Genomic DNA, 12927 nt, shown 5'->3' with positions numbered 1-12927 from the left:
AGTCTGGTGAGGGGCTGAGGGCCGTTTTCAGGCTGGCGGGCGACTGAAGCTCCCAGCCTCTCCTTTTTTCTTTTTTCTTTTTATTCTGGGATTTATTTACCTTCTATAACTGTCACTGGAGCTGAGAGCTGGCTTTAGCTTTGAAGCCGGCTCCAGCTTGAGGCCTCGGCTGCTGAAAGCAGGGATTTGGGTTTGTTTGGGTTCTGTAATTGTAACACTGTTTTGGTCCTGCTCACTCCAGCTCTGACGGCTGAAAGCAGGTTTCTGGAGTTTTGTTTAGCTTCTATATTTGCAACAACGTTTCTTAGAGAGCACGCTCAGAGGCCGGCAAGGCAGGCGGGGAACCTTGGCTTCCTCCGTCACTGGAGCAAGCAAGCCTCCTGTTCACTTCAGCTGCCTGGCAGCCGGCCACCATCTTGGTTGGCAGTTAATTTGCATATCGCCCTGATTAGCCAATGGGAAGGGTAGCGAAGTTATGGTTAATTACCATGTTTCTTTTTTATTAGATAGGATACTTATTGTGAATATTTTGGGTTATACAATCAGCCTATAGTTGGCCAGTCACTTAGCCTTTTATATATAATTGATACTTACTGTGAATATTTTGGGTTATACAATCAGCCTATAGCAGCATTTTGTTGTTGTTTAAAAACTTCATAAGAATAACTTTTGTTTTTGTGAAGAAACTTGAGTTTTGAGAGGCAGTTGCATTTTATCAGATATTTGAAGGAAAAATATTTTATCAATATAGTGTTCTAAAACATTCAGGTACCCCTTACATAAGGATTATTTTTAAAATATGCAGTATTTTGATTTAAGAAATGAAAATTTAATCATCTACAGATAGTGATTTTTTCTTGTTTCTTTTTTTTTTCTTTATTGGTTAAGGTATTACATATGTGTCCTTATCCCCCCATTGCCCCCCAACCCCCCCCACTCATGCCCTCACCCTCCTGGTGTCCGTGTCCATTGGTTAGGCTTATATGCATGCATACAAGTCCTTTGGTTGATCTCTCCCCCTTACCCCCATCCTCCCCTACCTTCCCTCCGAGGTTTGACGGTCTGATCTATGATTCTTTATCTCTGGATCTGTTTTTGTTAATCAGTTTAGGTTGTTCATTATATTCCACAAATGAGTGAGATCATGTGATATTTATCTTTCTCTGACTGGCTTATTTCGCTTAGCATAATGCTCTCCAGTTCCATCCATGCTGTTGCAAGTGGTAAGAATTCCTTCTTTTTTACCATAGCGTAGTATTCCATTGTGTAGATGTACCACTGTTTTTTAATCCACTCATCTGCTGATGGGCACTTAGGCTGTTTCCAAATCTTAGGTATGGTGAATTGTGCTGCTATGAACATAGGGGTGCATATATCCTTTCTGATTGGTGTTTCTAGTTTCTTGGGATATATTCCTAGGAGTGGGATCACTGGGTCAAATGGGGAGTTCCATTTTTAGTTTTTTGAGGAAGCTCCATACTGTTCTCTACAGTTTTTCTTGTTTCTGATGTTAGGCAAAATTGCAAAACAAGTCATCAAAATGTAATTTATATTTAATGAGTCACAGTTAACAATTTGCAATCACTTCTACTTGAATATAGTCCAATTATTTGTCAGGTTTATCAACTTCTTAAACATTTTTAAGCCAGCCTTTTTATCATTTTACCAAATAATAGCAATCGGTGAAATTTTTATATGTAAGCTCTTGTAATCCACAGACCATAGGTTTTGCCCTTACCAGAATTCTAATATATTACGCCCTCCTTATCAGGTAAAAAGTTAGCTCTGGCTGATTCTCATACAGGATGCCCTCTCTCTCTTTGACTATCATGTGCTTCATGTTTTCACAGTACTGATACTTTAGGAATTTTTTTCAATTCATGGTAATTTCTGATCAGCAGTGAGATAAATCTTAGAAAGCATCTCTTAATTTTATTTTCCTGCTAAAAGTTGAAAGTGGTCCTGCCTTTCCTATCAGATAAAATCTCTTTCTTAGGGAGACACTCAGAATGTCCTATGACCTGGCTCCAAACTACTTTTATAATTCTAGTTCTTCCAAATTAGAGTTTCTTTCCCTCCCTGGGTATACCATGATCTTTTTCTCCCCAAGCCATTTTTCATACTGTTTGCTTCATACAGTGCACCTTCCACTCGTCTTTGCCTATGAAAATCCTACCAGTTTTCAAGAACTCAGATGATTTTTTTCTCTATGAAGGCTTTTTTTAGTCTCTTCCAAATAGAAATAATCCTGTCTTCCTCTGGACTTTTACAGTATTTCTTCTATAATTGAATTTTAGGTTTCTTATGAGCAAGTATTAAAAATGCTAATATTTGTATGTTTTACAATTTCCAATGTACTTTTTTGATCATCTCATTTAGTTCTACAACCCTTTGAGATATATATTTTTATTTTCCACATTTTACAAATAAGCAGTATGAAGTTCAAATAGGTTTAAATATTTGCTCAAGATCACATAGCTAGTTAATGACAATTAGGACTTAGAACTTCAAAGTTCATGCTTTTGTTTTTCATTGGATCATGCTAATTCTTATTCTAGTTGTAACAACAGTTATAACAATCTTATCTAATAAAAGACAAAAAGGGTAATTAACCGTACCTCCACTACGCTTCCAATTGGCTAATGGCGATATGCAAATTAACTGCCAACCAAGATGGCGGCCGGCAGCCACACAGCTGAAGTGAACAGGAGGCTTGCTTGCTCCAGTGATGGAGGAAGCCAAGGTTCCCCGCCTGCCACGGCCCAGCTCTGAGCCTGAAAGCAACAGCTCCAAAAGCAACTATGTTTCAATTATAGAAGCTAAACAAACCCCAGATACCTGCTTTCAGCCAGCCCAGGTCTCAGAGCTGGAGCTGCAACAGTGTTTCAATTATAGGAGCCAAACAAACCCGAGATACCTGCTTTCAGCAGCCGAGGCCTCAAGCTGGAGCCAGGCCTCAGAGCTGGAGCCGGCTCTCAGCTCCAGTGACAGCCATAGAAGGTAAATAAATCCCAGAATAAAAAGAAAAAGAAAAAAAGGAGAGGTTGGGAGCTTCAGTCACCCACCAGCCTGAAAACGGCCCTCAGCCCCTCACCCAGACTGGCCAGGCACCCCAGTGGTGACCCCCACCCTGAAGGGGGTGTGACCAGCTGCAAACACCCATCAGCCCCTCATCCAGGCTGGCCAGGCACCCAAGCGGGACCCCCACCCTGATCCGGGACACCCTTCAGGGCAAACCAGCCATGCACCAGGCCTCTATCCTATATAGTAAAAGGGTAATATGCAAACTGACCCTAACAGCAGAAAGACTGGGAATGACTGGTCACTATGACACACACTGACCACCAGGGGGCAGACGCTCAATGCAGGAGCTGCCCCCTGGTGGTTAGGGCACTCTCACATGGGGAGCTCTGCTCAGCCACAAGCCAGGCTGATGGCTGCCAGTACAGCGGTGGTGGTGGGAGCCTCTCCCACCTCCTCAACAGCGCTAAGGATGTTCGGCTGCAGTTTAGGCCTGCTCCCCGCTGGCAAGTGGACATCCCCTGAGGGTTGCCGGGCTGCCAGAGGGATGTCTGATTGCCATCTTAGGCCCAATCCCCCGGGGAGCAGGCCTAAGCCAGCAAGTGGTCATCCCCCGAGGGGTCCCAGACTGCGAGAGGGCACAGGCCGGGCTGAGGGACCCCCCCCCCCGCCCCGAGTGCACAAATTTTTGTGCACCGAGCCTCTAGTAACAGTAATAATATTTAATAGCAAACTTATGTTCAGTACTTTACATATAGAGTACAGGCATTTAAAAAATTTCTATTATGGAAAATTTAAAATATATTCTATAAAAAGTTGAGTAATGAACTCCCTTATACCCATCACAACAATTATCAACATTTTGTCCATCTTGTTTTATCTGTTCCCCCAACACTTTTTAAAAATGTCATATTTTTTTGTTTTTAATCCTCACCTGAGGATATTTTTTCCATTGACTTTTAGAGAGAGTGAAAGGGGGGGGGGGCAGAGAGAGAGAGAGAGAGAGAGAGAGAGAGAGAGAAACATCTATGTGAGAAAGACACATCGATTGGTTGCCTTCTGCAGGCGCCTGCCTGGGGCCGGGGATGAAGCCTGCACCTGAGGTACATGCCCTTGACCAGGAATCAAACCCATGACCCTTCAGTCTGCCAGCCAATGCTTGAATCACTGAGCCAAACCAGCCAGGTCTAAATATATCACCTTTTAATACATCTTTTACATAATGCATTTTTGTTATAATAGTAAATGTCTCAGAATTTCTCTCTAGTATAATCACAGGTCTATTATTATACCTAACAATCAATACCCAAATGAAACTTGGTCATTGCATTTAATTAATGTGCCTCCCAATCCCTTTGAAAGAGAAAAGATATACAATCCTGTTCTCATTATCTAGAGATGTATTGGCCAATTTTAATGAATACAAATATTTTATTCAGAATTATACCAATATTGATAAACTTCAAATGAGGAAATATATTCTAGAATAAATTTCATTAAGCCAATTTAAGTTCTTGATTAATTTACACAATGAAATTAAAATGTATTTTTTTCCAAACTAGAATAATTGCTTTATTTTCTAATTTTTATAGCTTTTGATTTAGAACTCTTTTATACACTATGAAAATCAGTAAGCATATATTTAGTGCCAACGAAGCAGGACTTCATGCACATTATTACTATAATTCTATATAATATAACTATATAATTCTATATAATTCTTTATATCTCATTTCATCTATTATTATAGGCTTATTATGACCAGGAACTTAGTTTTTCTTCTGGTAAAGGCTCAGTAAATGTTTGTTGAATTATTTAATACTGAGATACTGTGAATATTTTATTGCCAAAATTAAAGAATGTGTGAATTTTACTAATTAATGATTTGAACTGAGCCCTAGCAGATTGCTGTGGTACAGCATCAGAAATATACCATGTTGCTATGCCAGCATAATTGTCTAATATGTATGGAGGGGCTGAACAGTTTGTTCTGAAATTTTCTTGCTTGTGTCCCAGCTGGTAGTGGCAGCAGGGAATTTGATAACTAAGTGGCCTGTACTTGTAGCTCCAGCAACCTGGGAATCCCAAAGCTATGAAATACTTGGTTTCCTCAAATATAATGACACTCATCTTTATTTATATTATACTAGAGGCCCGGTGCACAAAAATTTGTGCACTCGGGGGGGGTCCCTCAGCCCGGCCTGTGCCCTCTCGCAGTCTGGGACCCCTCGGGGGATGAACACCTGATGGTTTAGGCCCGCTCCCCGGGGTGTTGGGCCTAAGCTCGAAGTCAAACATCCCTCTGGCAGCCCGGGAGCCCTCGGGGGATGTCCACTTGCCAGCGGGGAGCAGGCCTAAGCTTCAGGCGGACATCCTTAGCGCTGCTGAGAAGGCGGGAGAGGCTCCCACCACCACCACTGTACTGGCAGCTGTCAGCCTGGCTTGTGGCTGAGCAGAGCTCCCCCTGTGAGCGTGCACTGACCACCAGGGGGCAGCTCCTGCATTGAGCATCTGGCCCCTGGTGGTCAGTGTGTGTGTCATAGTGACCAGTCATTCCCAGTTGTTCTGCAGTTAGGGTCAATTTGCACATTACCCTTTTATTATATAGGATAGAGGCGTGGGGGCCGGCTGTTTTGCCCTGAAGGGTGTCCTGGATCAGGGTGGGGGTCCCGCTTGGGTGCCTGGCCAGCCTGGGTGAGGGGCTGATGGGTTTTTGCAGGCTGGTCACACCCCCTTCAGGGTGGGGGTCCCCACTGGGGTGCCTGGCCAGTCTGGGTGAGGGGCTGATGGCTGTTTACAGGCTGGTCAAGCCGCCTCCAGTGGGGACCCCACCCCATGGAGGTTTGGCCAGTCTGGGTGAGGGGCTGATGGCTGTTTTCAGGCTGGCCACACCCTCTTTAGGGTGGGGGGTCCCCACTGGGATGCCTGGCCAGTCTGGGTGAGGGGCTGAGGGCTGTTTTCAGACTGGCCAAGCCCCCCGGCGACGGAAGCTCCCAGCCTCTCCTTTCTTTCTTTTTTTTATTCTGGGATTTATTTACCTTCTGTAATTGAAACTTTGTAGCCTTGAGAGGAGCTCAGAGCCGGCCAGGGCGGGCGGGAGGGAAGCTTGGCTTCCTCCATCGCCAGGGGCAACCCACACCTCCTGCTCGCTCCAGCTCAGTGGCCACCTCCGGCTGAAAGCAGGTATCTGGGGTTTATTTATCTTCTATAATTGGAACTTTGTTGCTTGAGTGGAGCTCAGAGCCGCCACAGCAGGTGGAAAGCTTGGCTTCCTCCATCATTGGGGCAACCAAGCCTCCTGCTTGCTCCAGCTCTGTGGCTGCCGGCTGCCATCTTGGTTGGGTTAATTTGCATATAGTTGCTCTGATTGGCTGGTGGGTGTGGCTTAAGGCATAGCGAAGGTATGGTCAATTTGCATGTTTGTCTTTTATTAGTGTAGATTATTATATGTCCCTTCTCAAACCCCTTGCTTAGTGAATTTGCCTGAATTACAATCTGAAAATTCTTTGCCATTCTGCCATGTTCTCTCTACCAATTAGTTTGTCCACCCAGTGTTTCTTAGTGAATATTTTTCTTGCATTTATTTGGAATTTGTATTTTGTTTTTGTAGACACACTGATCCTCCCCACCCCCAATATCTGTCATGGCTGTTTTGTTCATACCTAATGACCAAACTACTCAAAATTATATCTTTGTCATTTATAGCAATGTGATATTTTAAAGGGAAATTGCAGTAATGTGGATTTTATTATTCCTGCTTGAAAAGGAGGTTATAACTTTGATAGGAAGCTTTTATACGTGTGTTTTAGAGCCATGAAAAAATAGCAGTGTGATTGAAATGTGTCTTCTAGTTTGACTTCTGGGTACTGTTTGTTGGCTCTGTTTTTGAAGAAATCCATTTATGCAAATGTTTCGGATCCTTTACTATTCAGTTTTATTTTTTTTTCCTGATTACGTAAGTAATGCATGTTCACTGAGAATTTGGAAAATAAATTTCCATTGATCATATATCAGGGATCTCTTATTTATAGGAGTAAAAATACTAGAATCAGATAATATTTAGAGATCAGGTTGTCTAGGCCCTCTTTATTTAAGTGAGCAAATCTGGGCTCAGATAGTAGTTGAAACTCCACCTGAGAGAAATTAAGCAGGGGCCATGTTTCCTAATAGTATAGTAAGGTATATTTTCAGGCTAGTTTTAAGCAAAGTTGGAAGGTTCAACATTTGATGGGAATTTTAAGCTTAAAGAAAAGCTGCTGCAATTTATTTCTTGTGATTTTACTGTAATATTAGCTTTCTTTTTTATTTTTGATTGCAGTTGGTATTTGTTAATGTCATTTATATAGTAGCTTTTCTAAAAAGGAAAAATGCAGAAACATCTCAAAATATTATACAAACTGATATAACTCTATGAAAGCTACATTAAAGAATTAGGGGAGGAACTCCCATTTGACCCAGTAATCCCCCTTCTAGGAATATATCTCAAGAAACTAGAAACACCAATCAGAAAGGATATATGCACCCCTATGTTCATAGCAGCACAATTCACCATACCTAAGATTTGGAAACAGCCTAAGTGCCCATCAGCAGATGAGTGGATTAAAAAACAGTGGTACATCTACACAATGGAATACTACCCTACAGTAAAAAAGAAGGAGTTCTTACAATTTGCAACAGCATAGATGGAACTGGAGAGCATTATGCTAAGCGAAATAAGTCAGTCAGAGAAAGTTAAATATCACATGATCTCATTCACTTATGGATTGTAATGAACAACATAAACTGATTAACAAAAACAGATCCAGAGACAGAGAAGCATCGATCAGACCGTCAAACCTCAGAGGGAAGGTAGGGGAGGGTGGGGGTAAGGGGGAGAGATCAACCAAAGGACTTGTATGCATGCATATAAGCCTAACCAATGGACACAGGCACCAGGGGGGTGAGGAGATGAGGGGTGGGGGGTAATGGGGGGATAAGGACCCATATGTAATACCTTAATAAAGAAATTTTTAAAAATAAAATAAAAGTTCCCTCAAAAAAAAAATAAATAAAAGGAGGGGTGGGGGGTGGGTACTGGAAGGAAGGCCCAAAGCTATGGCATTTCAGAGACATGAGGGAAAGCTGAATATTGGCCATGGACTTGGAATCCATTTAAAATATTACTACCCAAGAAAAGATCCAGCTTGACTTCCTCATCGTTCCCCTCCTAAACCTTAGTTACCATGCAGGGAGTTCCCGGACTTGTGTTTTAAGCTGTTTTTATAGCCTTGGACTGACTGATTTTTGACTCTATGACATCAGTTCAGTGTGGCTATCTCCTGACATTCTGTTTGGCAAGATGGGGAAACAGAAAATAGCGCAGTTGTTGAGTCAGAATGGATTTGCCTTCAAAATCCCATTGTGTGTAAGGTTCTTAACTGCTTAGAATTTAAATTTCCTTCTCTCCAAAATAGGTACATTATCTCCCACTCACATGACTGGCATGAGGATTCAAGTAATTAAGCACTGAAAGGGTGTGTATGCAGAAAGCAAAGGGCTCTGTAAATGTCAGTTTCCTTTTTGTTTGATAAAAGGGAGCAGAACTGCCCTGGAAGAGGTTTCTGGCTTCTGTAATAAGAGCAAATTGCATGACTTCCATTTCCTTTCCTCAAATTGTAAGAGTTATTACCTATTAAAATTTATATGTGAGTCACCAGTGATAGGAACATGAATAGGGCGACTGTCCTGGCCTCAAGGAGTGCGTCTTCTTGCTGAGACACTTGACACATTGCTAGCCTACAGTGTGGTGAGTGCTCTAAGAGATGGTGGTTTAGGAACCCAAAGGAGGGAACCATCCTGGTCTTCAGATTTGAAGGAGAGAAGACAAAGCAAGAATTGGGCAAAGCTTCAGAGAAGCAGGGACATTTCATTAGAACACCAAGGGGTGAGTGGAAGATAACAGATACATGGGGAAGGATGGGCTCTTCTAGTCAGAACAGACAGTGTGAACAAAGACAGTTGGCTGATTAGGAACATGTTTGAGTGAGCCTTGCAGTGGGCTGACACAGCAAGCTTGCAAGTTTTTCTTCTTTGGTGGCAATCCTTCAACTTATGTACCAGGACTTAAAATTCCATTCCCAGACTCATTTACTCTCCCCGCTTTCCATTCCTCTTTGGCCCTTTTCTTCTACTCTACTCCTTGCACTTTTTCCCCCTTGACAGGATGTGGATAGAGTTTTCCAAGTTTTGCATTTTCTTCTTGTCCAGGAAGACAAATGCATAAGCCCTTTCGTCAAAAGGATTTTACTGCTAATCTCTCTGAGGAAACAGGGTGACTAAAATAGTAAGCCTGAGGATGTCATAAGAGTCCCCGACTTCCAAGTCCTTGAAGTCATGGTCCCTGAACATTTCTCTCAGAACCTGAAAGCACATTTATTTCCAGTCCTCAGTGTGATTTTCGCCTGTGGGCCTTACCATATTCCCTGTTTCTCCTAACCCTGCACTTAAAGGCCATCTGATCCTACCTCTGTTATACTCCTTTTTTCCAGTACATTGTTATGAGGAACACAAAAGACTAACCAGTAATTGATAAGTGCCATTGTCATGAGACAATTTCTAGCTTTGAGGATCTCTCATCATACAGGTTCCTTTTCCCTTTTAAATTTTCACTCTCTTAAATTATCTTCAAAATGAGTAAATAATGATGTAAAAGCTATTTCATGCTAATTTTTATTAAAGGATACAGATTGTATATACAGAATAATGACTAGTAAGCACACATAAATATGCACAGCAACAACAAAAAAAAGATAGCAGATTTGTTTTAGCAGTTGCACATTGGGAAGTGCTTTGTTTTCTAAATTTCCCAGTGAGAAAAATGAGTATATATAGCTTTTAAAATGGGAAGATAAGATACTATTTATGTATTTATTCAATTAAAGTAATCCTTAGGGTTTTCTGTTTTAGGTTAAAACTATGATTGGAAAGAGTAGACTGCTATGATGTTTGATTTTGCTCAGGATATTTACAGAAAGTTTTTCCTAGGTTATGCTTTTAGCATTTACTTAAAGGCTCTATAAGAGCTTTAAAGTTTAGTCAGAAATGACCTGAGGAGGTCTGTGTTTTAGAAAAATTAATTGCTACAATACTTTTCCCTTACCTGTCTAATTTCTGTTCTTGCTACCATACTTTTTTGTTATCTGTCTAACTTTTTTATAGGATGGATTCCTAGAAGTTGGGAAAGAGATAATTCAAGGCCCAGGTTACCAAAACCAATTACAAATTGAAAGAAATATAATCCATAATGTTGAAACTAAAAGCATGAGCCACAGAATGAGACAGGCCTGAATTTGAATCCCAGCTCCATGATGATTAGCTGTGTAGCCATGAACATGTTGCTTAACTTTTCTGAGCTTTGGTTTCTTGATTTGTGAAGCTGGAATAATCATAATACCTACCTCATGGAACTGTTATGATGATTAAATGAAATAACATGTGAAAATACTTAACATAGAGCCTGGCACAGTATGAGAAATCAATGTATTATTTATTGCTATAACATATAGAACTCAGCTTTTTAAATCCACTTCTATTCTTTCCACACAAATCAATTGTTAAAATATTTACATCTCATTAATGGAGTATTCCACCTCCAAGTGAAAACTATTTATTTATTGTTATTTTTAAATTAAATTTATTGGGATGACATCTACACTAATAAAAGAGAAACATGTAAATTGGTGTCACTCCACTACGCCCACCAGCCAATCAGTGACTATGCAAATTAACCCAACAAAGATGGTGGTTAATTTGCATATGCAGGCATGGAGTAAATACTGAAGGCTCCAGCCGGAGTGAAGACTGAAGACTAAAGCCAAGCCTCGCTGCAGTCGCAGCGGAGAAGCCAAGCCTTGCTGTGGCTGGAGGGGAAAAGCCTAGCCTCAAGGCTTGGCTTCTCCACTGCGGCCGGACCAAAGGCCTGGGTCCCAGGTGCTGGAGGAAAACCGGTGCCGGCAGCCAGGGGAAGGGAGGCCTATTGTGTGAATCTTCGTGCAATGGGCTTCTAGTTGGTTAATAAGGTTATATAGGTTTCAAGTGTCCAATTCTATGATACATCATCTTTATATTGCATTGTGTGCCTACCACAAAAAGTTAAGTCTTCCTTCACCATATATTTGACCCCCTTTACCCTTAAAATGGGGAAATAGCATGGGAGTGGATTTCAATTTTAACTGTCTGTCTTCTACAAAAGGACAGCAACTCTCAGCATTAGTAAGTGGTAAGGAAATGAGAGCATTTGTAGGTAGAACACATATTGTTGAGACTTAGTAATAAACCCTGGTTATAATTTTAGGTTTCCAAAGTTTTAAAGAAGTAGAAAGGGGGATAAAAGGAAAAGTGAATGTTTGAGTATTACCTCTTTCTTCAACTGAAAACCATGCATCTGAAGAACTGATTCAAAGAAATCATTGTTTTTCCACTTATTTGATCACCTTTAATTATATTCTTCAAATCTAAAATAGTTAATATTCTGCTGTAATGTTGACACTTCAGTATAAAATTACAGAAGAGAAAAAACAATATGTAGAAGGATAAAATTACTTATATATTTTTTTAATGAGAAGAGTTTAGAAATAGTGTATTTAGAAGTAAATTCAGAAAAAAACCTATGTCATAGAAGTTGTGCTGTGTATGTTTGCTAGTTTCGTTTTCATTAACAATAGGTAAAATAGTACAACTTTGAGGAAATAGGTTTTAGTAAAGAAAAAAAAATTCTGGTTTGTTTTACCTCCATACATAAACTTCTTCTTCCCCCTCCCCCAACCCCTCCCTCTCCTCCCCTTACTCCTCCTCCTTCTCCTCCTCCTCCTCCTCCTCCTCCTCTTCCTCCTCCTCCTCCTCCGAAATGAGCTCGTCAGAGAAAGACAAGTGCCATATGATTTCACTCATGTGTGGAATCTAATGAACAGAATAAACTAACAAGCAAAAGAAAGAGAGAGATTCATAGATAGAGAGCAGGCTGACAGCTGTCTGGGGCTGCATGGGTGGTAGTGGGGAGATTAAGAAAAAAAGAGAAAAAAATCTCTTTTTAATGTTTTCTGTGTAATTACAGGGTGTAGGAAAAAACAAGATTGTTGACAGATTCCTTCATCTGCTCAATAGACCCCGAGAATATATCCAGCTGCACAGGTAAGAGGAAAAGCCCCATACCTCTTAAGATCTGATTTGATCATTTAATTTTCCTCAGTACAACTTAAAAATACTTTTTTAAAGTCCAACTATACTAGTATAAACCAGTTTCATTTCTGTTCCTCCTGCTGTTATCTCTCCTTTCCTTAAAAGGTAATAAAACCAGGCAAAATTTATTTTTAAAGTGACTAATACTTTGTAAACATGAATTAATAGATATTTTGTGAACAGAGAGTAATGAACTTTATATTCTAGGAGCAGATTTCATCAACATAAAGGCTCTTAAATTAGAAGAAAAATATGTAGAGGTTAATCCCACTCTAACAGGAAGCTAAAATAGCCCCCAAGGGAAACAGTAAACTATGAATCCCAGGTATGAGATAAGGAACTAAAAAATATGGAAGAAATAAGTTAGTTTCTTTGCCTTCCTTGAAAACACTTTTTACCTAAATTTGTGTGGTCATAATGCTGTTTCAGGGATAGTTTTTAATCAAATAGATTTTCTAGACGTGAATTGTTTTTAGATTTATCAGTTAACCTATTCCAAATCTTTTAAAAATTAAATATAAGCAAATCAATAGAGGAGACTGAGGAGGGAGGGAGAGAGAGAAATTAAAGAATATACCAAGTAATAAGCAACTTAAAACTAGATTAAATTATTATTGTTTTAAGCCCAGGAGATAAAAAAAAAATATTGTGTAGTGGAAAAACCATTGGATTGAATTATAAGAATTGTTT

At 40.3% G+C, this 12927-nt stretch overlaps 1 protein-coding gene across 3 annotated transcripts in view; it reads left to right on the top strand.

Moving 5' to 3' along the window:
• Positions 1 to 12927, top strand: part of VWA8 (von Willebrand factor A domain containing 8) — a 366788-nt gene that overhangs the window by 152676 nt on the left and 201185 nt on the right. For all 3 annotated transcript variants that reach the window (XM_023748236.1, XM_023748240.1, XM_006083505.3), the window contains one exon: positions 12113 to 12189. In XM_023748236.1, the coding sequence (XP_023604004.1) occupies positions 12113 to 12189 (77 nt within the window). The remainder of the gene's footprint in view (positions 1 to 12112; positions 12190 to 12927) is intronic.

This window comes from Myotis lucifugus, unplaced genomic scaffold (genome assembly GCF_000147115.1).
Source record: "Myotis lucifugus unplaced genomic scaffold, Myoluc2.0 scaffold_7, whole genome shotgun sequence".
In the NCBI taxonomy this organism is placed as follows: domain Eukaryota; kingdom Metazoa; phylum Chordata; class Mammalia; order Chiroptera; family Vespertilionidae; genus Myotis; species Myotis lucifugus.
The sequence above is the reverse complement of the archived record's forward strand: the minus strand, read 5'-3'. Positions and strand labels throughout refer to the sequence as shown.